At 46.7% G+C, this 25,450-nt stretch overlaps 1 protein-coding gene across 22 annotated transcripts in view; it reads left to right on the forward strand.

Moving 5' to 3' along the window:
• RBFOX1 (RNA binding fox-1 homolog 1) overlaps positions 1-25,450 on the forward strand; it is a 2,117,065-nt gene that overhangs the window by 426,879 nt on the left and 1,664,736 nt on the right. For all 22 annotated transcript variants that reach the window (XM_084764427.1, XM_084764407.1, XM_084764449.1 and 19 more), the window contains exon 3: positions 24,871-24,903. In XM_084764427.1, the coding sequence (XP_084620553.1) occupies positions 24,871-24,903 (33 nt within the window). The remainder of the gene's footprint in view (positions 1-24,870; positions 24,904-25,450) is intronic.

The raw sequence follows: 25,450 nt of genomic DNA on the forward strand, positions 1-25,450 counted from the left end.
CAGCGCTCTTCAGTTAGCTCAGGAAATGGAGAGAAGTGAGTGACTTGGAGATGTCTCTTGGATACGATTCATGGAGTAAAGTAAAAGGTGGACACAAAAGTGGGACTTCACGTCAGAAAGGAAATGGAGGCAGTACTGTGGAGCTTGAATGTGTGTGTGAGCCCAGCATGACAGTTCATCCTGTGGCCTACTACTTTGGAAGACTCAAACAGGAGGATCAGGAGTTCGATACCTGTCTGTGACAAGTAGCAAGATTCTATCTCAAAAACCAAAAGAGAAGCATTTGCCATGTTTTCTTTTCTTTAATTTGGTGTGTGTGTATGTGTGTGTGTGTGTGTGTGTGTGTGTGTGTGTGTGTGTGATGAGTGTTGCATGCCTATGTATGTGTTTGATGGTCCATATGCTTATGCTTGAGCACAGGTCTGGAACAGAGCATCTGATGATGTGATCCTCCTGTCTGGGCCCCCAGCAGTGCTGGGATTATAGGGAAGCACTTGGACATTGCTGGGATTTTATATGAGTTCTGAAGTCAGGGCCTTGTGCTTACTCAGCTAGTGCTCTTGCCCACTGAGCTCTCTCTCCCACCTTTCATTTGTTTCCTTTATGTTAGCTATCCTGACTGGGGTGAGAGAGCCACTTTCAAGGTAAAATCGGTATTTTCTTTAGGGTTAGTGATGTCAAGCACTTTCAGAAATATTTATTGGATATCTGTGTTTCTTCTAAGTGATAGGCTATCTCCACCGATGAAATGAGCCAATTCAAGCCAAGTTAAAATATAAAGACAGATTTATTGGGCGGGGGTAGGGGGCAGCTCTCAGGCAGGTTCACTGGTCCCAAGGAACAAGGTGAGGGAAGTTGTCATAAACAGTGAGGGGGAGGGAGGGAGAGAAAGAAAAAGAGCACCTGCCAGTGAGAGAGAAGTGCAGGGAGAAGGGGGGCGGGGAGGTGGAGAGAAAGTCAAACTGTCTGGATTATATAGTGAAGAGCCTGCTCAGTGGGCGAAATGCTGCCACGGGAGTGTGGAGGGCTGAGTTGAACCCCAGAACCCAAGTAAAGAGGGATTCATTTCCACAGAGCTGACCTCTGACCTCCACACCTGTTCCCTGGGCATGCATGTCCCACCCTCATTAGGTGCACACCCACAATATTAATACATTTAAATAAACAGATGAAGAACAAGTAAGACAAGGTGATCCCTGGTGATAGGGAAGCGCTTGCCTTGTAATCATGAAGACCTGACTTTGGTCCCTAGGGCCCAAGAAAAATTAAGCTGAGCCCATACTTGTGATCCCACTGCTGGGGAGGTGGAGACAGGAGCATCCCTGGGACTCCCTGACTAACCACCCTAGCCTATTTGGTAAAGCTCCAAGCCAGTCCTGCCTCAAAAGGCCAGGTGGACAGCTCCTGAGGAACAACAGCCAAGGTTGACCTTTGACCTCCACAGCCATGTGCGCACACACACACAGACACACACACACATACACAGGCACACACACAATCCCTTTTTTGATTTTTGTTTTTGTTTCTGTTTTTCTGAGACAAGGTTTCTCTGCATAGCCTTGGCTTTCCTAGACTCACTTTGTAGACCAGGCTGGCCTCAAACTCACAGAGATCCACCTGCTTCTGTTTCCCAGAGTGCTAGCATTACAGGTGTGCACCACCGTGACTGGCTTTCACATCTTTGAATCTATCACCCTGGTAGGAATTACCTATAAAAAGAAGAAATGAAGTAGATAATACTTACTGGTGCCCTTTTTGTGCCTTTCATGTGCATTTGTGTATGTGCATTTACATGTGTGTGTGTGTGTGTGCGTGTGCGTGTGCGATGTATGCATGTGGCTGTTCAAGACTGATGTCAACAATCTTTCTTGCTCTCTCTTCCATCTTGTTCACTGTGGCAGGGCCTCTCAATCAAACCCTGTGCTTGCCAGTGTGACTAGTCTCCCTGGCCATCTTGCTCCGAGGGTCCCTTGTCTCTGCCTCCCAGGGCTGGGATTATAAGCAGGCCACCATGTCCAGCCAGCGTTTCCATGGGCTCTGGGAATCCACATTCTAGCTCTCTTGTTGTTTGCATGCCCTGTGCTTTAACTGCTGAGCTCTGACCCCCAGCTCAGCTGCTGACATCACCTTTTACCAAACCAGTGACAGTGACCACCCACCGGCCTTAATGGAAGTAGCAATACAAACAATATGAATGCAGGGTTTGGATGTTTACTCTGTTCCAAGAACGGCCTAGGTGCTTTATGTGAACTTTGTGTTTCTCACCCAAATGACCTTGTGCAGCTTCCACTTAACAGATGAGCGCAGGCACCGAACGGTTAAGATCACGCAGGTGGTAAACTGGCAGAGAGGAGATTACATTCCAGGCCAACTCCGAAGCCTGCCTGTCACCCCCTTGGCCTGTACCTCAGCAGGGCCTCGGAGCAGGGGTGAGAAGCTCAGGTACTAACTATGGGTGTGGAAAGGGATGTTTCAAAGGCTGAGGTAGCAGGTGTATGGCTGGACTAGTGAGGACGTTCGGGAGAAAGTTACTGTCACCGGAGGTCATGTGCCCTCTGACTTGAACTGTGGTCACCTGGAACCCACTCCCATAGACCCAACTTCCTGTGCTATGCAGCCATGTACCTCTGTTCTTCTCCCAGGACTGTATACATGTTCATGTGTATGCATGTGTGCGTGTGTGTGTTTGTGTGTGTGTGTGTGTGTGTGTGTGCGCGCGCGCGCGTGCCTGCGTGCACCTGTGTGCGTGAGCATGTAGTGGGTATGTGTCAGCCATAGGTCGATGTTCAGTATCTTCCCCGGTCACTTTCCATTTTTTTTTTTTGAATCAGCATTACAGCTTGGAGCCATGGCTTTGTCTATACTGGCTTGCCAGGGAGCCTCGAAGATCCGCCCATCTGCCTTCCAGCACTAGGGCTGGGAGTGTTGCCTCACCTAGCTTGTCTGTGGGTGCTCAGGATTGCCCTCACGTCCTTGCATTAGCATCACAGGTCCTTTACCATCTGAGGCACCTCCCTGGTCTCTCTTCTCTCTGTGCTGCCTAAGTGTCTTCACTTAGCTTATGGGCTCATTACTCCTGGAGCCGGTGCACCAAGCCAGGACTGTTGCACTCATCCTGCTCTGGTAACAGCTGTCCTGCTGCTCGTCTTGATGGTAAACTGTTCCACTCAAGGCAGAGGAGGCATCACCGGTCTCCACTCAGATGGTGCTAGGGTTTGCTGGAAGAAATTGCTACCTCATGGGGACGTGTTAACGAGATGCAAGCCGTGCCCAGTGGGCGCTTCCTGCCCACATTTCAAAACCCCCAGGGGGTGATTGACACATTTTTTTTTCTAAAATGGCTTCTCTTTGGACCCCATCCCTCGCTTCTCCTCAGTGCCTCCTGAAGCATTCTCCACGCAAACACAGATATTTTAAGATTTGCTCTGCCTGCCAGAGAAGATGAACTACTCAGGGGTCACCAGACAGGAAGAGGTAATAAGAAAAGCAAACGGTCAACACTAGGCCTGGCCCAGCTGAAGCAATTACCAAGTTTCTCCTCAATTCCGAGGCTGTCTTGGGAAGAGCGGAGATGTGGAGAGGGACATAAATTATGTCATCTCCGCACTGTCCAAGGTCTCCAGCATCCTTTCCTGTTGTCCTTTTCATCGGGGCTCCGTAAATACCGTGTCCTCTTAAAAAGGAGCCATTGTTCATGTCTGTTCAGAGCTGACAGGGAAGTCACAAGTCACTAGTGGCCTGAGAGGGTGTTTCAGAGGAGCTGCCCTTGGCCTGGGAAGTCGGTGACTGATGGCAGGAATCTGCCTAGGGCAGTGTGATTGGAGACCAGGCCACACCGGGTGGCATCAGATGTGCCTGAGTCCAGGTCACCGGATCACCACTTACAGCCTGTCGGCTGCTGCTAAGTCGCCCTCTAACCAATGGCTTTTTTAAAATGGGAGGCAAGTGATCACTTACCAGGAAACTGAGACAGAGGGGAGGACATTCTAGTGGGACTCTAGATGAGAGAAGCATGGGAGAATAACAAAGTAGAAGGATCCAGAGGGTCCTAGAAGCCTACAAGTAGAACATTATGATAGGCAGGTTTGGGCACAGGGGTCCCGCTCAAACTAAGGCACCAGCCAAGGACAATACAGGCGGTAAACCTTAAACCCCTACCCAGATCTAACCAATGGACAGAACACTCTCCACAGTAGAGTGGAGAGTGGGATATTACTTTCTCACATACTCTGGTGCCTCACCTTTGACCATGTCCCCTGGAAGGGGAGACCTGGTGGCACTCAGAGGAAGGACTGCAGGTTACCAAAAAGAGACTTGATACCCTATGATCATATAGAGGGGGAGGTAATCCCCCTCAGGAACAGTCATAGGGGAGGGGAATAAGGGGAAAATGGGAGGGAGGGAAAAATGGGAGGATACAAGGGATGGGATAACCATTGAGATGTAACAAGAATAAATTAATAAAGGAGAAAAAAAATAAATGGGAGGCAATAAGTGACGTGATATCCTGGGGTTGTGCTGTGAGTGAATCGACACAGTGTGTAGAAAGTAGTGAGGACTGGAGCTCCGGAGACAGCTCAGATTTTGGGGCGCCTCAGTTTCTTTTCCTGTGGCTGTGAGGAAATAAATACCCAGATGAAAGCAACTAACAGGTGAAAGTGTTTAATTTAGGCTCCAGTCTAAGGTACAGGTTCATCAGGGTACAGACATGAAGGCTGCAGGAGCTTGAGAGAGCTGGCTGCGTTGTCGTCACACAGTCAGAGGTGGAGTCTGGCATCGCTCACAGTGAGCAGGCACCCCACCCTCAATTAGTGTAACCAGAACAGGCGCTTAGAGCAGTGGTTCTCAACCTGTGGGTCACGACCCCTCCGGGGATCAAATGACCTTTCCACAGGGGTCGTACTTCAGGTATCCTGAGTATAAAATATTTACATTATGATTCCTAAACAGTAGCAAAATTGCAGTTACGACGTAGTAGTGAAGATAATTTTGTGGTTGGGGAGTTTACCATAACACGAGGAACTGTATCAAAGGGTTGCAGCTTTAGGAAGGTTGAGGGCCACTGACTTAGCGGTGTGCCCAGAGGCCAGGTTCCCGTGCGGATTTTCGATGATATGGATTTCTTCCTAGTGAGTGTCACCAATCTAGACATCTGCTCTCCTCCTGGTATTGCTCTGCTCTGGTGACTGTGGTTTGTTAGATGATCTGAAACTAGGAAGTGTGTGGTACCCTCAGCTCTGTGGTTCCACCCTAATTGTTGGATGACTTCCTCTGACTCTGGGGCTTTGATGGGGTTCGCACTGAGTCTGTCGGTCACCCTGGGCAGCGCGGACATCTTCACATCGCTCATTCTCCCAGGCCGTGAGCACAACTGCTTTTGTACTAATTTATGAATAATGTAATTATTCCACCTGTATTTCATCCTCTTAGTTGTTGGTACACATATAACTGCTGTTATTTGTACTTTTAAAAATTTATGTACATATATTCAGTAGAGTGTCTTTTGTTTATTCTTTGACAATTTTATGGCTATGCACAGTGTATAGCAAACATGTCCATCTCCACCTTTCCACCCCCAGATAACCTCAACTCATCCACTTTCATATATACATATGTACATATATTACTTATTTTTAAATTTTTTATTTATGTGCATGTGTCTGTGTCCATGTGTGTCTCTGCATAGCTGTGTCCATGTCCGTGTGAGTGTGTGTTATGCATGTGGGTTACCTGCAAAATCCAGAAGAAGCTGTCAGATCCCTTGGTGGTCGTTAGCTGCTCTGCACCGTTCCAGGGAACAAACTCAGGGCCTCAGGAGGGGCAACTTGCCCCCTTTCCAGCCCCTCCCCTTTTGTGTTTTTAAATTAGCGAATGAATTCCCATAAGAGTTGTTCATGAGTTCTTAGTTTTGGCTAGGCCAGCCCCACCCCTTCTCTGCCACACCCCCCTAACGTCCATCTCTGCTTAAACCTTTAACTCATTTTCATAACGTGTGTCCTGCCACCCTCTCACACAGTGCCTTTTCCGACTCTCACGGGCCTTTTTTAGGCTTCCAAGCTCTAAAGACACACAAGCCTTATTAAAATGGAAGTTTTAGTCTACTTTCTCCATGTTTTCAAACTTGTTGATCCTTCAACAAGTTGATGCTTGTATATAATACATTCTGGTTACATCATTCTGTCCCACCAAATCACCCTCCTGTCACCAAGTCCCCGCTCTTTATGTGGGAACAGGTGTGGACCTCTTCATCAGAGAATGCTTTCTTGATTTCTTCGTGGTTAGTTCAGTTTGTAGAAAACTTTGGATGTTGCTTTCTTATTTTGAAATTTCATGTATTGTGTTTATTAGATCTAATAATGTTTGTGCTATCCTTGGGTTTTTTTTTCTATGTAGGTGGCCATATCCTCTGGAAGAAAAGGTCATTTTACTTTTCTTTCTAGTCTCCTTTTATTTATTTATTTTTTCTTGTTTATTTGCTTTGGCAAGTGTTTCTACAGCTGCATAGAACAAAGGGTTTCAGCCTCTTCCTATCCCATTAGGTATGAGCTTTGTCATGCACTTTTGATCATTACTATTACGTTGTTTCCTTGATATTAATTGTGGCTCTTATTGGGTAGGGGCAAGTTCTTTGAGTAACTTTGGGAGTTTCGTGTTTTGGTCATGACGGATGTTTAGCTTTGTTGCATCTTTTGTATCTGTGGAGATGCTCATTCGGGTTTTTTCTTTCATCTAGTGCATGTTATTTTGTGGCACTAGTATACTTCCATCTGCTGAACTGCACTTGAATCCTGGGAATGACCCCATCTCATGATGTCGTGTAACCTTCCTAGTGTGCTGCTGGATACAGTTCGCTGGTGTATTAGGAAAGATGTTTGTATGTATTGTCATTGAGCCAATAGGGTTTTGTGGTTTCTTATTTATGATTTGGAATATCAGGTTGATAGTAATATCATCTTGAAGAGCATCTGCTTCTACTTTTTTAAAAAAAGAATTTAACAGGGAAATAGTATGAACAGCACTATAAACAAAATAGACTGAATTAAATGTGTTAAGAACCTTTCATCTAGTACCACACAGTGCACACACCAACTAACACCACACAATGCTCACACCGACTAACACTAGCTCAGTTCACACACCATCTAACACCACACAAGGCTCACACCACCTAACACCACACAATGCTCACACCATCTAACACTACACAAGGCTCACACCATCTAACACCACACAATGCTCACACCATCTAACACTACACAAGGCTCACACCATCTAACACCACACAACGCTCACACCATCTAACACCACACAATGCTCACACCATCTAACACCACACAAGGCTCACACCATCTAACACCACACAAGGCTCACACCACCTAACACCACACAATGCACATAATTTCAACTCTACATAAAACAGCCTCAAGGACATGTCACAGGAGACATTTTAACACATTTAAGAAGATTGAAATTGCTCTGCATGTTTTTTTTTCTGACCACATCATGATGAAACTAGATATCATAGCAAAACAAAGTAGAAAAATTCACAAATAAAGACACTAAAGGGCATACGCCTAAATCACCACTTCACAAAGGAGAAAATCAAAGGGGGATTTGGAATAGATCTCAAAATAGGCAAAAGTGAAGACTAAAACCTAGGATGTGGAGCAAAGGCAGTGTTACACGGGAAGCAAGCAGACACACGTGTTAACATCCAAACTTTGACGGGGACTTTGGTTCAGCCTGACGTGATAGTTCAACTTGGGTACTGCCAGGAACCAGAAAACAACCTAAAAGTTAGCAGAAGTGAGGAAGTAACTGGAACAGACCCAAAAAAGATTAGAATAGAAATAAAACGGACAATAGAAAATAATCAACAAAAGTTTGAGCTGGTTTTGATTGCTTTTCTAGACAAGGTTTCTCTGTGTAGCCCTGGCTCTTCCAAAACTCATTTTGTAAACCAGGCTGGCCTCAAGCGTAGAGATCTGCCTGCCTCTATCCCAAGTGCTGAGATTAAAGGCGTGCACCACCACTGCCTTGCAGGAGCTAGGTTTTTATTAAAGATCTCTCTCTCTCTCTCTCTCTCTCTCTCTCTTCCTCCCTCCCTCCCATCTATATCTATCTGTCTGTCTGTCTGTCTGTCTGTCTATCTTCCATCTATCCTGCATATGTGTGTGACTGAGTGTATGTGTGTACGAATATCATGTGCATATAGGTAACCACAGACGCTAGAAGAGGCCATCAGTTCCCCTGGAGCTGGAGGTACAGGTGGTTGTGAGCCACCCAATATGTGTCCTGGAAACCAAACCTGGATCCTCTGCAAGAACAACAGGTGCTCTTTGCCATCTTCCGAGCCTTTGTGCAGTTCCCTGTGCGGCTCTACTACATGGGGCTGCTCCGTGGTATGTTAGCAAACACCAGCTCTACCGTGTGCTGTTACATCAGCGTTGTTAGGAGCAATAGCATGCACTTGTTAGGATGCCAGAGCCAGTGACAGCACACTCTAACATCAGCTCCTTAGCATAGTAAAATTTAATTGGTTTTTCTTTATCAGATATCTGGTGTGGCTGGCTGCCTCTCATGGTCCTCACGGTCCTCATAGTGCTTCTGGTGGGATACGTCTTCTGCCTAATTCCTCTCTTCACATTCCCAAAACTAAGTGGAAATCTCACCAGCTTCTTAAGGTGCTTTGACTGAAAGGGAATCATCCCACTATTGGTCACATGACATAGGTGTCACAACACCATCTAGACCCAGGGAAGCTAGAGAAAAATAGCGCCTGTCTGTGTAGCCTTTTGCCAAGGCCAAATTGTTTTTATTTATTTTTATTTTTTTAATTCACTTCACAGCCTGATGGCAGCCCCCCCCCTCCATCCTCTACTTCCGGTCCCATCCTCACACCCTCCCCCATCCCCCATCTCCTTATCCTCAGAGAAGAGAAGGCTCCCTATGGGTACCAGGCCAAGTTATAGCTGAGAGAAGTACCATTAAATGGAGCCCCCATCATTTCTTTTGTGAATTAGTTTGCGTATTCATGCATGTGCAGGTGCATGTGCGTTTACATGCATGTTTTAAGAGCATGTAGAGGCCTGGGGACACCCTTGAATGTTATTCCTTAGGACCAGTCCACTTTCGTTTTCCAACTGGATTTCTCACTGGGACCGAGGTCTGCCAGTTCAGCTAGAGTGGGTGTTGAGCAAGCCCCAGGAGGCCCCTTGTCTCTGCTTTCTTGCTGCAGGGATTGCAAGTACATGCTATTTTAAAGGGTGATGAGGGTTTAACTCAGGTTAAGCTTTCTTTTTTAAAAATCAAAAAAAAAATATTTAAGTACTTTATTCTGATTACATCTCATTTGTTATCCCTTCACTTGTATCTTCCCGTTGCTCCTCACTCCCTCTTTCATCCTATTCCCCTTCCCTAGGTCTGTGACAGAAAGGGACCTTATCCCCTACTATAAGATCACAGCCTATCAGGTCTCTTCCTGGTAGCCTGCTTACCCTTCCTTTGAGTGTCACTAGGTCTCCTTACTAAGGGGAGGTGGTTAGTTAGGGGGCACCGGAGTTCATGTCCGAGTCAGTCCCTGCTTTCCACACAATTGTGGAGAATGTGGTATCCATTGGCTAGATCTGAGCAGGGGTTCAGGTTTACTGCATGCATTGACCTTGGTTGGAACAGTAATTTGAGCTGACCCGCTTCGGTCCAGATCCACCAGCCTTAATGCTCTTCTTGTAGGTTTCTAGGACCCTCTGGATCCTTCTATTTCCCCATTCTTCTTTGCTTCTCTCATCTAGAGTCCCAATAGGAAGTCTCAGCATCTATCCTTCTCCAGCTAAGTGAAGACTTTCAGGGGACATCTCTGTTGGGCTAGTGTCTAATTATAAGTGAGTATACACCATGTGTATCTTTCTGGGTCTGGGTTAACTTACTCAGGATGATCATATCTAGTTCCATCCATTTGCCTGAAAATTTCAGGGTTTTCTTGTTTTTAGTAGCTAAGTAGTATTCCCTAATATCCAAAATATATAAAGAGCTCAAGAAATTAAACACCACCAAACCAAAATAACCCAATTAAGAAACAGGGCTCAGAACTAAACAGAATTCTCAACAGAGGAATATTAAATGGCTGAGAAACACTTAAAGAAATTCTCAGTGTCCTTAGTCATCAGAGAAATGCAAATCAAAATGACTCTGAGGTTCCATCTTACACCCATCAGAAATCAATCTGGCTTTCTCAGAAAACTGGGACTAGGGCTACCTCAAGACCCAGATATTCCACTCCTTAGAATATACCCAGGAGATGCTCCACCATGCAAGAAGGAAAAATGTTCAACCATGTCCATAGCAGCCTTATTCATAATAGCCAGAACCCGGAAACAACCTAGATGTCCCTCAGTCGAAGAATGGATAAAGAAATTGAGGTTAACTTTCAAGGCAATCACCCCACCCCTGAGCCATCTTCCCAGCCACTCTTTCACTTCTGGGCACTCTCCTGCCTCTTCATGTATGGCCTTCCCATTCAGCCTTAGAGTAGCTATGTCTGGTGTCCATGTTTTGGGGTACCTAGGGACAATAAAAGAGAATCAGCTAGGTTGCAGCTCTGGCACCTGAAGGACCATAGGAGAACTAGTTAGAAAATGCCAAAAGCAAGACAGGTCTGGAGTTCCGGGGAGCAGACACGATCCTAGCAAAGCTGGTCTGGTTAGAAACTCATTGCAATGGGATAAATAACCCCCAGCCATTTATATCCACCCCTAGGTCACTGGTTCAAGACCATCACAGGACTGTTTGCTGCTCAGACTTACCTATTGGCTTTTAAGCACCTTTAGCATCCAGTTCCCTGGTGGCATTAGAATACTCAGGGTACACATAGCAGGAGCCTTTGTGTAGCTCCCTGTGTGGTTCTAAGGTGAGTCTGGGGCCCTGTAGAGATGCTCGGTGCTTAGGAGTGATCGCTGCTCCTGCAGAGGACCCGAGCTTCACTCCCAGAGCTCAGATTAGACAGCCCACATGACTGTGGATCCAGGGCATGGGGATCAGAGACCTTCTTCAGACCTCTATGGACAGCTGCACTGACATGCACATGTTGGCCCCTCATAAATAAAAATTAAAAGTAAATCTTGTAAAACAAAAAAGGATTAGTGGGTTTACCCCCTTTACTCAAAGGGTGATGAGCCATCTGCATACACCTCCTCACTGAGATCCTATAACATGGCTGGGGCAGCTTCTTGGAAAGGACTTGTAAATGCTTTCAGGAGAGGGGTGTGGCCCTGGATGGCTACAAAGGAAAGCGTTCCCTCTGCGCTTGGGGTTGTAGTTGGTGCCCCAGCATCATCTTTCACCTTGACATCACACATCCCAGGCAGGTGTTGACTATGACCCCGCCCCACTCCTGCCCAGATGTTAAGCCTACACCTCTCAGGAGTAATGGAGTAATAGCAATTCCAGGGTGGGCATGTAGCAGGAGCCAAGGCATTTAGCTCTGAGAGCAAGCATCGCAAATTAGGGGATTCTAGGCACTGTACCCAGGAGGAAAATCTAGGGGGACCGCAGCAAGGATTCCAGAGCAATTCAGATCATACCAGGGGGGCTGGGCAGGGTAAGTCTGTCACAGAGAAGGCCGCACACCCCTCCTTTGTCCATCTGTGACTGATGGCCAAGAAGAGAAGGGACAAGGTAAGGCTGCAGGACATTATGTGCTGTGCTCTCTGGGAAAGTCCTCTTAGCCTAAATTTTTATAGCATTGGCAGCAGTGTGAGGAAAAGTCCCACATGGCCGGCTTTGAGGGCTTAGAGGGTAAATAAAGCCCTCAGCACAGTGGTTGACGCGTGAGATGCAGAAAACCCACGTTGACTTTCTCATCTCTTTGCTTTGTGTTGGTTGGAGTCACACAGCCTGGCTTTGCTGTGGGGTCATCAGCTCCTGAAGCAGAGGACATTAGGGCAGCAGTTAGATGATCTGAGAGGACCAGCAGGGGCTAGACACTGTCTAGACAACTGCATCCTCTGCGAGTGCTTACGGGAGGAGAAGAAAGCCAGTGAATACCAACCAGCCTTTTTGTGCTTCTGGATGACATTCCTGGTGTTCCCCCAGCCTGCGTGCGTGCGTGCGTGCGTGCGTGCGTGCGTGCGTGCGTGCGTGTGTGTGTGTATGTGTGTGTGTGTGTGTGTGTGTGCGCTCATGTGTATGTATGTGTGTGTGCATGTATGTGTATGTGTGTGTGGTGTGTGTGCATGTGTGTATGCATGTGTGCATGTGTGTGGTGGTGTGTGTGTGTATGTGTGTGTGTTCGTGCTCATGTGTGTGTGCTCATATGTGTGTGTGTGCGCTTATGTGCATGTGTGAGCATGTGTGTGTGTGATGTGTGCATGTGTGTATGCATGTGTGCATGTGTGTGATGGTGTGTGTGGGTTTGTGTGTGTGTGGGTTTGTGTGAATGAATGCCTGTGTGCATGCGTAAAGAATCCAGAGGTTACCTTCAGGCATCTTCCTCTACTGTTCTCTACCTTATTTTTCGAGACACGGTCTCTCACTGAGCCTGGAGGCCAGCATTTCTCCCGGACTGGCTGATCAGCAGGCCTCTAGGACCTGCCTGCTTCTGCTTCCCTAGAGAAGGGAATACAGATGCGCACCACTGTGCCTGGCTATTATGTGGGTATTGGGGAACAGACCCAGGTCCTCATGCCTGCATAGGAAGCACTCTCCCCTCTGAGCCATCTCTCCACACTGGCTGTCCTACCTGTTCCAATGCAGCAGGGGTGCTTTAGATTCTGCTGTTCTCTGCTCAGCTTGCTGCAGACTCTGTTTGGTGATCACTTCAGTTGTTCATGAGACAGGAAATGGATCAGGATTTTGAGCCAATCACTTGTTAGACACCTACTCTGCTTCCTGTTTATGCTTTTCATGACACATACACACATTTGCAGGTGTGCATACATGGTAAAAGATATCATTTTGTGCTGTAAGCCTTTAGCTGCATTCGACACACACACACACACACACACACACACACAGAGAGAGAGAGAGAGAGAGAGAGAGAGAGAGAGAGAGAGAGAGAGAGAGAGAGAGAGAAACTTGGGGTAAGGAGGGCTTTGAAGTAAATTTGTCTCTTTTTCTAGATTGCCAGAGGTTACGGTTTGATATGACATAGTCCTCTCAAATGGCACATGTGCTAAAGGGTTGGTCCCTAGCTTGACTGAGAAGTCGAATGATTGATTGATGACTATATCATGAGGATGCTGACTTCATCAATGGGAACCAAGGGGCAGGGGAAGCAGGGTAGGTGAATTAATGAATCAGCTGACAAGCCTATCCAGTGGAAGCAGGGCACTGGGGTCATGCCTCTGAAAGGCACATTGTTCACAGACCCTTCCTCTCCTTTTCTCTCCTTCCTAGTTGACATGCTGTGAGCAGATTTCTTGTTATGTTCTTTTTCCATGATGCTCTGCCTTATCACAGGAAATCCCAGAGGCAATGGGCTTCACTGACCATGGACTAAAACCTCTATAAACATGAGCCAAAATATGCCTCTCTTATTTCCTTGAGTGTTTTCTCAGAGTGACAAACCGTACCCAATATGCCAAGCTAAATGGGCAAACAGAACCTTCTTGGGTGCCTTTTGAAGCCTTGCATGCTGAGTGCTGAGGTGTCTCATGAGGAAAACCCTTTCCTGTAAGCCTGCTGATCTCAGTTCGATCTCTGGAACCCACAAAAAGCTGGAGCTGAGTCCACAGAGTTGTCTCTGACTCCCAGTATGCACCTCTTCCGTCATACACATGAGCACCACACATAAGTAATACAGAAATAAACACCCTGGAATCCTACTCCCAATAAAGGGAAGAAAACAATCCTGTTTGCTACTTGATTCAGAGACAGTGGGTTACCACTTGAAGGGACGCTGGGAAGCTCAGCATGTAGTTCTTTCACAAACCTAGTCTCCCCGGTGTCTTCCAGCCTGTGTCGGAGTGACTGATGGGCACATGGCAGCTCAGACACAGATACCCATCACCCAGTCCTGTGACTACTCTAACCTTTCCAATAAACCAGTTTCAAGGGCAGGACAAGGGCTGGAATTTGTAGGATGTCTCCAATTTCTCTGCCTCCAGAGTGTCTTGCTTTTGCTCTCTTAGCCCCATGACCTCCTGACCTCTCACCATCATCTGTGTCCTAGATTCAAAGTGATACTTTGGCATCATCAGCAGACTGTCCTTCGGGTGCAGGCTGCCAAGATTCTGAAGTAACTGCAAGTAAATATTTCACTCCTGACAAGTGAGGGTTATGGAGAAAAATGCTGTGCATTTCCAACAGGAATTTTAAGAGACATGTATTTATTGGACTTGACTGGTGACTACAGAATTTAGTTAGGGATGGGGAGATGAATTTCATTCGCGAACAGGTTCTGTCTCTTTTTAACACTTTAAAAAAGTATGGCATGAGTTGTGGCAATGCAGTGTATGAAACCAAGTCCTGGGTAAGAATGGGAGAAGAGCTCAGGACATGGCTTGTGAAATGGGAGCTGGAATCCCCAGGACCCACTTACAGGTTGGGTGGGCGTGGTGGCCTGATCTACTTCCAGCTGTGGGAGGCAGGGCGAGGGAATCCCTGGGGAAAGCTGTCTAGTTCAACTGAAAGCCTACCTCAATGAATCAGGTGAAGAGGTTCAAATGTCGCCAGAACAACTTCCAGCCTACACACACACACACACACACACACACACACACACACACACACACACACACGCATGTACACGTACACCTGCATATGCACTCCGAGATGGTAGGTGTCACTGAAATGGACTTTGGGAGGCTCAGCATTCACTTCAACCATAAGCCCAGCCTCCCAGCATGTGTCTTCCAGCATGTGTCAGAGTAACTCATGGGCACATGGCAGCTCAGATGCAGATACCCATCACCCAGCACTGTGACTTCTCTAGCCTGTAAACATACATACATATAGGCACACCTCTTGCACATACATATTCAATGGAATAAATAGAGGAGGGGGCAGCGAGGTGGGAAGGATGGGGAAGAAAGAGAGACAGCGACAGAGACAGAGACACACAGAGAAAGAGAGATTCCAGGCTTTCAAAGAGCATCCTATAGGTGATGAAATACAGTGGGGAATATAGCCGGGTTTGTACTCTGGATGCCCAGGAGGGGAACTCATAAAAGCCCCTGAACAGAGCTATCTAAGCCAGAGCTGGCCATTCTATCTTCAACTCCAAAGATTCAAGTTTTCCTCAAACCTTGAATCAGAAAACCTACCTGGGATTTGGAGTCCATTTCCAAACGAGAGGAAACAAGCTCAGAGAGGGGCCACAGCTTTCCTGCAGGGCACTCAGCTTGCTGGCTCTGAGGTTCTATAAAGACAAGACGAGTGCTCTAAATTCCAGAGCAGTGCAGGATCACTTCACCAGCTGGACACCATGAGTGAGAGTAAACAAAAGTGATCCTGATGGCATGTGCTCATGCACACAGGGCACAGGCGCTCTCTGGCTCACAGAACCTGCTGTTTACCGTGGAGCCGGGACTGCGACAAGCACTTTGGATGTATTATGTTGCTTAATTCTCACAAGGATCTTGTAAAATATTATAATTTCCATTTTCCATGTCTAAAATTATAGGCTTAACAACGCTAAGTACCTTTCGCATGTTTGTCTATTGTTGTGGTTTAAGGTGCTTCCAAACCCACTAACTGTTGAATATATTCAAGATTTTGTGGGCCACAGACTGGACAAGTTCTCCTGGAGTATCTTGGTGGTTTTCAGTTGGAAGATGGGTGCTCGGGGTGGGGGCTGTGGATCTACCTGAGACATTAGAAGGCAAGGCTGGAAGTTGAAGCTCAGCTGAGGCTCGTTTCAAGTTTCCTAGATATGACTCCTCTAGCAAGGCTGCAGTGGGACAATTAATCTTACACCAAGAGTGCTCCAGGTGACATTTGTAGGCATGGGCAGTCTTCAAGGTAACAGTGTCGTTTCCACTAGAACCTACTGGTTAAGTTCTTAGTAGAGCCTGCCTGCCTGGATGAAAGAGTCAGAGACCTAGGTCTCAATGCTCAGCGCACCAAAGGCTGTGAGGCTGCGTTAAGTGCCTGCACTGGCCGAGGTGATAGCACAACCACATTGGCACAAGCTCTGAACATGGCCTTGGCTTCAGAGTCACCCTCAAATTTTTGGATGTCCAGGAAGATCAGTTTACTTTTATTGTTGCTGAGTCAACCCCCACCCCTACCCCACGAAGACAACTTTAGGAAGCAGGGTATTTTTGGTTCACAGCTTGAGGGTATGGTCCACTACAGAAGTAATAGAGGCAGGATATGAGGTCACTCTGCATCACAGTTGAGAAGCAGAGAGAGATGGGTGCTGTCACTCAGCTTTCTTTTCCCTTTTCCTGTAGTCCAGGACTCTAGCCTGTGGAATGGTGCTGCCTGTATTTTAGGGTAGGTCCTCTTTCTAAAAACCACTGATTACCCTTTCTAAAAAACACTGTCAGAGACCTGTGCAAAGGCTTTCTGTGTAATTCTAAATATGTCAAGTTGACAATGAAGATGAACCATCATACCACGTAATGTAGCTACAGTAAGTGGAAGATGAACCAAAGTTGGAAGCTGGACCACAGATAAAGTTATGCCATAAGTGGATGCTGGACCACAGGTGGATGCTGGACCACAAGCAGACACAGTGGAAGCTAGAAAGAGGCTACCACTTATTTTTTTAAATACATTTTTATTAATTTATACATATTACATCTCAGTTGTTAGCCCATCCCATGTATCCTCCCATTCCTCCCTTCCTCCCACTTCCCCCCTACTCCCCTCCCCTCCCCTAAGTCTGTGTCTGAGGGGGACCTCCTCCCCCTGAATATGCTCATACGGTATCAAGTCTCTCCTTGGTGACCTCTTATCTTTCCTCTGAGTGCCACCAGGCATCTCCGTCCAAGGGACATGTTCAAATATGGGGCACCAGAGTTTGTGTGAAAGTTAGATCTCCTTCTCCACTCAACAGTGGAGAATGTCCATCGGCTAGTCCGGGTAGGGGTTCAAGGTTTTTACTGCCTATTTTTTCCTTGGCTGTTGCCACAGTTTGCGGAGGGCCCCAGGGCCCAGACTCGCCTGTAGTTTTCCAGGACCCACTGGGTCCTTCCATTTCCTCTTTCTCCCAGGCTTCTCACACCTAAAGTTTCAATAGGATGTCCTCCCCTCTTACCCACTATTCTGGTAGGTACAGTTTTTCATGGGGACGTACACCTTGGACTAGTGTCTCGATATAAGTGAGTATATACCATTTAGCTCTTTTTGCTTCTGTGTGAACTCACTCATTATGACAATTTCTAGTTCAATCCATTTGTCCACAAATTTTGGAAATTCCTTGTTTTTAATAGCTGAGTAGTATTCCATAGTGTAAATGTACCACAGTTTCTTTATCCATTCTTCTATAGAGGGACACGTAGGTTGTTTCCAAGTTCTGGCTATTATGAATAAGGCAGCTATGAACATGGTTGAGCATATGTCCCTGTTGTGTAGTAGTACATCCTCTGGGTATATTCCAAGGAGTGGAATAGCTGGGTCTTGAGGAAGCCCTATTCCCATTTTTCTGAGAAAGCACCAGATAGCTTTCCAAAGTGGTTGTACTAGTTTGCATTCCCACCAGCAATGCAGGAGTGTTCCTCTTTCTCCACACCCTCGCCAGCATGAGGTGTCAGTTGAGTTATTGATCTTAGCCATTCTGATGGGTGTAAGATGGAATCTCAGTGTCGTTTTGATTTGCATTTCTCTGATGACTAAGGAGGTCGAGCATTTCTTTAAGTGTTTCTCAGCCATTTGATATTCCTCTGTTGAGAATTCTCTGTTTAGCTCTGCGCCCCATTTCTCTATTGGGTTATTTGGTTTGGTGGTGTTTAATTTCTTAAGTTCTTTATATATTTTGGATATTAGACCTTTGTCAGATGAAGAGTCGGTGAAGATCTTTTCCCAGTCTGTAGGCTGTCGCTTTGTTCTCTTGACAGTGTCACCTGAGGCTACCACTTATTAACAACACTCCAACTAGAAAGGCTTCTTAAGGCAAGGCTCACAGAGGAGTCTTGATCAAGTATCCAGCTGGTAAAGTGCAAAGGTCATCATGCTTCTGAGTGGCAGGAAGCCCACTTGTATTATTACCTAATCCAAGTCAATTTTAAGCTTCACCATTTTTTTTGATGAGAGAGCATTGTGTGATGATGTTTGTACCAATGACAACTACCCAGAGATTCAACCAGTTCAAGCAGAATTGACTCAAATTCATGGAGAAAGCCCATTCTGGTGCCTGGTTCCTTTGTTCACAGTGACTTTACAGAGATAAGAAGCCAGACATTTCCTGTTATCTCAAAATGAAAAAAGAGGACCACCTACTTTCCCGGTGATGTAACCCAGTAACTCTTGACACCAAGGTTACCTTGTCTTGAAGCTGGTCCCCTTGGGTCCATTAAGTACATATCTCTAACCCAACTCCTCCGTGGCTTCCTTTGAACCTTCTGAAAACTCACAGGTCCCCACTAGGAGTGAAGGAAAATATCATTACAAGCCCAGTTCATCACAGTTAATCGCACTGGTGAAGCCTGGCTAGCTTGTTCAGGTGGAGAGATGAGTTTTGCAGTGTTTGTGAGGTCTGACTCCCAACCTTAGCTAGATAGGAGTGGGCTGGGAATCTCAAGTCTGAGAGTGACCACCTAAGACATCCTTCCAGAGCCGAAAAGAAAAGCTGAAGAAGAAAGACAAGCAGGAACCCCCCCCCCCCCCATGCTTGTACATTCACATGTGTGTTGGCGTTAGGCATTGCATAAGCTGCAGATGGCCTGGCAGCCTAGCAGAGATTACCCAGCAGACCCCAGGATGTGGCGACTTAACATTTTCATTTGGATGGTTATCAACTGAAGAGATCACTTCCATGCTGTCCCAGGGACTGTGTCTTCGTGTGCTGTTACCCAGAAGGTCTGCTAAAATGACATGCTGACTTCACAAGCAAGAGGTAGCCTGTTCAGCACAGTGGTGACATTTACTGATGGGGAGAGAGATCTGAAGGCCCAGCAGGCCAGGGCTTAAGAAGGGATGTGATCATTCTGTCTTCTTGCCTGGCAGGGCCACATGGGACCTAGAAGGGAAGGCTGGAGGATGGGAGGGGAAGACAGAGCAGAGCCTCCATAGCCATCAACAAGATGAGGATGGGCTAACGTCCCATTAAGGAATGGGAGATGCTTGCGTGGATCTGGATTTCTGCATCGGAGCATGCCAAACTGTGCAGAGAGCAGAATCTCTTATTGTCGAGAGCCGGGCCTCAGCTCACAGTCCCTCCACTTACCAGAGAAGTAATTAAGCCTCTTTGATCTTATCTGGACTATTTAGAGTGAGCTCCGTCCACACATTCTTCCCTGAGCTTAAATACTTTTTAAGTTTCTGTCCTGTGGGATCAAGAGACCTGTTTACCATGAGAGCACGGGCTACAGACAGGTGCCACAGGCTATTAACACACAGAGGGTCCAGGTGATGGAGAGAGCAGCTAAGGCCTCAAACTGTATAGAGACATGTGGAAGGAGACCAGGTGGCTGGCCGACCTGTGGCTTTCCCAGTAGCAGAGGACTCAGCCCTGGGTCTGTGGATCTGTGGGCATCTCTGCTTTGGTGCCAGCATGTCTGTCTGTCGTGAAGTCTCTTTCTAATGACAAAGTTTCATCCATTACAGCTTTTGGCACTTCTGGTGTCATGGGAGGTAAAGGCTTCAGGTTCCCAGTCTTGGTTTCCCTGTCTGCGGAAGGGACGTGGCAGTGCATTTTAAAGGCGAGGATTGAAATGGAATCCTGGACATTAAGTTCCTCCTAACACAAGGGAAGAGGGGAGCCTTTATGTTGGAATTTCAAACGCGAGTCGGAAACCGGAGGAGAGCAAGGGAAATGATTAAAAGGATGAAGAAAAGCCAGAACAAAGCCTTCACGCCTGCCCTGCTGGGAATTTCCCGTGTCCCCTCTGTGCCCTGCGCTGGTCTGCAGAATGGCCCACCAGCAGCAGGCCTCTAATCAGATCAGCCCCCGACCGCACATTCTCTGATGGCTGCTGTCTTGGACAAGATCAAAGCCAAGTGCTGCAGCCTGCGTCCTTTAAAGAGCCCTCATCGCACTAGCCTCTGGGGCCCGCTCTAGTGTGTCCAGCGTGCACTCAGCCATCACAGGGTACAGACAGGCCACAGGCCTCTGTGTATACTTTTCTGAGTAAGCCCTAAGCTGTGAGCATTGGAAAACAATATCCAGATCTGTCGCTTTCTTCCATTTGCTTCTTAGTGTGTTTGTCTAATGTGTGTAATCATGGGTAATAAATAAAATACGGCTCCTTTCCAGTTGGCCGCAAGCCTCATACTTGGTATTGCTTCACTGTGTGCCCGTGTGTGTGTGTGTGTGTGTGTGCGCGCGCGCATGTACAGGTGCCCATGCCTGTAGAGTCCAGAAGACAATCCCACCCTTCATTTTTTCTGATGTGGTACACTGTTTGTTAAGACAGGGTCTCTAATTTCTCAGGAATTCTCCAAGCAGGCTAGGTAAGATGGTCAGGACATCCCAGGGAGCCATCTGTCCCTACTTCTCCTGTGTGGAAGTTTGAATTGCACGTCACAGTACCTAACACTTGTATGTAGATGTCAGGGCAACCATCACACTGACTGAGCTGTCTCTCTAACTTTGGCCTTGCTTTATAGTGAGCCAGTATATCAGATCAGGCCAGAGTCACTTTTATTCCTCTCCTGTGTGGTTAAGAAAAGATCCCCCCCCACCCCAGTGTTCCTAAAAGGTAGTTTACTAATAGTGTTAGGCTGTGTTTTCTTTATTGCTTTGAATTTGGGCTTAGCTTTATAAATGCATACATCTTCTGAGGGAAAGTTTCAAACAACCATGAGAAAGGAAAATTCCCTGTTACTTTGCAGAACACATGAGTCCCAGTAAAGTTCCAGGCTTTTCTTCAGAGATGAACCCTTTATGGGGTTTGAGTGCATCCTATCAGACACATTTCAGATACGCGTATGCGTTTGTATGGGAAGAGGAGGAGTAATGTTTCTAGGCATTATTTACATTAGCACTTGTTCCTGCGTCATGCATGCACCTTTCTTTCCTGTAGTGTGTGCGTGTGTGTATGTGCATATGTGTGCACGCATGCCTGTGTGTATGTATGTGTGTGTGCGTGTGTGTGTGTGTGTGTGTGTTGCCACATGTGTCTGTGTAGGTTGTGTGCATATGCACCTGTGGAGACATTGCATCATGTTTTAAGATACAGATGTATCACAGCTTATTGGGCTTGGCGGCGTGCCCAGCCTTTTGACATTGCAATCCGACTTTATCATCCAGCAAACTTTACACTTGAGAGCCATGCAGGAGCTTTACAAAAAGAAGTCACCAAGACACTGTTTCAGAATGTTTAAGTTTACAGTTGTATCGGGTCACATTCACAGCTATCCGGGGCTACACGCTCCCCATGGTGGCAGGTTGGAAGCACACTGGATCATAAACTACGTTCAACAGCCACTTATAGGGTACTCAGGGTTTATTTGTCTGTAGCCACATGTTACCTGTTAAAAGCTGCTACAAAGGGCTTTAGTTGGGGTAAGCGTCTCTGGTTCCACATAAGCTCAGTTACTTTGATCATCTTGTCCCCCTTGTAGGCAGCTGAGTGTGCAACTCTGTATTTTAGCCTCTGTAATGTTTTGATCATGCTAGTATCATGTTAGCTTTTGTGACACAGGCTGTGTGCCTGCCTCTCCATATTAGTGTGTATTTGCAGTCACTGGGAGGAGTGGGGTTGTCTATTTGGGGGGGTGGCATCAAGGGGCTTTGCAACAGGAAATGAACAAAGATAGGAAACACAGTCAGATGATAAAGTAGAAGAAACAAGAGGGGTCGGCTGAGGACTGTGCTGCCCACGCTTGTGAGGGTCAACTGAGGACTGCGCTTCCCTTGTTTGCGTGTGGAGAGAGAAGCTGGGGCTGCCTCAAACCTGCAGCTGCTGATCATCAGATTTATCCCTCATTACTCCTCTTGGGGGACCACAGGGAAAAGCATATGCGCGCGCGCGCGCACACACACACACACACACACACACTTATGCAGCTGAAAGATCTCTTTAGACTTTAGGGGTGTGGCAATAGCTGTACCACCCTAGGCTTTTCTAGAGCCACGCAGGGGAGTCATGGCATAACTCTGGCCTGCAACCACCGTTATTCCTCATGCGCTTTCCACAGATCACAAGCGGGCAAGCATTTTGCTATGGCTCGTGGCTCTGTTGGGTGAGGTCAGCCTGAAGGTTAGCCTCTGGTTTGGCAAGTTAATGAGACATGAAAGCTTCTCTGTGGGGGAAGTGAGCTCTTTCTGCTCCCCTCCCCATCTGGGGCAGATGACTCCAGGGAGGGCTGATGCCTTGCTGGTGAGTGTGAGTGAGCTGGTGCGGGGATGGGCTGAGATAGAGTGAGTGGCAGAGTCTCATCTGCTAGGTCAAGGATCATGGCTTCCTAAGCCTTTGTTGCATCCACAGCTGTGAGCTGGTAGCAGGCTGCTATGGAGACACAGACAGGTAGCCTCACAACAGCAGTGGAAGCTTGTCGTTCTGTAGGCTAGCTGCCCAAGGTCAAAGGCCTCACAACAGCTGTTAGGGCTACAAGTGGCTGCCATTTCATTATGTCCCTAGGTGCCCTTTCTTGGTATGGGTGTGAGTGTGGACAGAAAAAAAAGCCTTTGGTGGTGTGTTATATGGACACCAATCCCACCGGAGACCTTGCCATTGTGATGTCATCTCAATGGACAGTGTGAGCACTTCCTAAGGTCTCACTTCCAAGCACCTTCATACAAGGTCAGGACATCAGTGTGTGATTTTTGAAGAACTTTATAATTCGTTGTACACTGAACTTATTAGCACTTTTCGTTTTAGACTCCCACATTGTGTTGAAGATTAAATCTAGAGCCTCATCTGTTCTAAGCAAGTGCTTTCCCGCTGAGATACACCCCCCAGCCTCTCTTTACAGTTGACTTTGAGGGGGTGGTCTCACTAAGTTGCCAGACTTCCCTTCAACTCCCTCTGTAGCTCAGGCAGGCCATGGCCCTTCTGCCTCAGCTCTCCAGTAAGTTAGGATGGCAGACCTGCAGCGCTGGGCCAGCTAGTCATCTAAATGTCATCCAAGTTGTCCAAATCAGTTCCAAAGCTCCAGAAAAACCGCAGGCAGAAAGCTTGTAGAAGTGATCTGAAAAATCATATCCCTGGGGGGTGGGGAAGTGGCTCACTCAGTTCACTGCTTCTTCTGCATGCATGAGGATGTGAATTTGATGCCCAAATTCATGTAAAAATAAAACTGTGTATGGTGGCATGTGCTTGTTATTTCAAGTTCTGAGGAATTGAACACATGTGGATCCTGGGGGCTTTTGGTCCAGCCTGGTTGACAAGTCCCACATCCCAGCAAGAGACTGTGTCTTTAAAACTAAGATGGATGGTGCATGAGGAATGACACCCAATATTGTTCTGTGACCTCCATATGTACATGCTCACATGTGCACCCACACACTGCATGACACACAGGCAAAAAAACACACCTACAGAAACACAGACATTTACACAGAGGCACTATGCACACACACACACACATGTGCACACACACACACACACACACACACACACACACACTTCCATCAAACACAGTGACAGCAGATTCATCTTTACAGTCTTACAACAAGGTAAAGAGGATAATTGATACTTTCAGCACATTATGCCAAGCTTGCCAGGAAGCAAGATGAAGACCATGTGCAAAGCTGCACGGTGAGGAGTAAATGGTCACCACGGAATTCACCGCAACAATGACAATTCTTCACTAGTGACACTTGTGAGGGTGTTTTGCCCCTTCATTTTCAAGCCAGCTTTATGAGAAGTTACAGTGACAGCAACAACCACAGCCCCCATGTTTGCAAAATAAAAGTAAGAAGTCCTGATAGGCTTTATGTCAAATTCTCCATTTTTTTCTCATTAACCCCATGAAAAACTTGTATTGTGCCCTCTTCATAGATGAGAACACCAGGGATGAGAAAAGTTTCTTAACTTTCCCCTAAGATCTGTTAATAAGTGGAGAGTGTTAGATTTGATCCCAGAATAAAAGCATGTCAAACTCCTACAGAGAGCCCACAGTTTACAGGGAGTTCAGATAGAAACCAGCCACTGAGGTTCATACTAACCTAGGAAGGGTCTTATATCTGAGACTATAGGATTTCAGTGTGTGTGTGTGTGTGTGTGTGTGTGTGTGTGTGTGTGTATTATGTATTATGTATGTATGTATGTATGTATGTATGCATGTATGTGTGTGTGTCTATGTGTCTCCATGTCCACATATGTACAGATGCCTATGGGTGCCAGAAAAGGACATCTGATACCCTAGATCTGGAATTACAGGCAGTTATGAGCTGCCCAGGATGGGTGCTGGGAATTGAACCTGAGTCTTCTGGAAGAGCAGCAAGTGATCCTAAGCACTGAGCAATTTCTCAAGGTCCATATTGCTTTTGTTGTTGTGTGAGTGTGTGTGTGTGTGTGTGTGTGTGTGTGTGTGTGTGTACATGTGTGTGTGTGTGCATAGTGCCTCTGTGTAAATGTCTGTGTTTTTGTAGGTGTGGTTTTTTGCCTGTGTGTGTTTATGTATATGCATCTCTAGGTGTGTGTATGTTTGTGTCACGTGTGTGTTGTGTGCATGTGTGTGCCTGCACATACTCATGTGGGCTGTGCCCTAGTCCCCTTCAGTTATAACAAATTATTGATGCCAGTTCCTTTGGAAAGACAATTAATGCAATTGCTTTCTTGTTGAATCGATACTAATGTCCTTTTTTTCTTTAATGTGCAGGTTTTGTCAAGCCCTGCTGCTGGCCAAACTGAGGTAGGAAACATGGCTTTGGTGTCTTTGGGGGGACATTTTGAAGTGGCTTCCTTTTTGGAGTGAATTGAGCTTCCTTGCTGTGCTTCTCCCTGCAATCTGGTATTTTGGGTTTGCTGTCTGTGGCATGGTTTTGTTGTTGTTGTTGCTGCTGCTGGGTTTGGTTGACCCCTTGCCCACAGAGCATGCTCCAAGCAGTCTAGAACAGTGGTGGACAGTCCAAAGCCTGTCTTCTACTTGTCTTGTAAGTCCTTCTTTTCCTGATTTGGCCTCCAGAACCCAATGAGAATTTTGGCAGATGCTGGCAGTGAAGGAGAAAATATATTAACAGATGTTGATCATAGGTCTCCAACAAGGTGTCGGCTTGGCTGAAAGTTGTCATGGTTACCCCAAGAGGGCATCCATGGAGTCTCTTCTCCTGCGTCTTGGTGGCCCATCTGTTCTTCATTTCCAGTGCCCCAAAGATAATGGTGCCCCTGATGCTTTGTTACATGCTTGTTAGAGAATAAAGAGTGGCTCAGTCAGACCCTACAAAGTGCGAGGCCCATTC

This window comes from Acomys minous, assembly GCF_964271855.1.
Source record: "Acomys minous genome assembly, chromosome: 16".
In the NCBI taxonomy this organism is placed as follows: Eukaryota; Metazoa; Chordata; class Mammalia; order Rodentia; family Muridae; genus Acomys; species Acomys minous.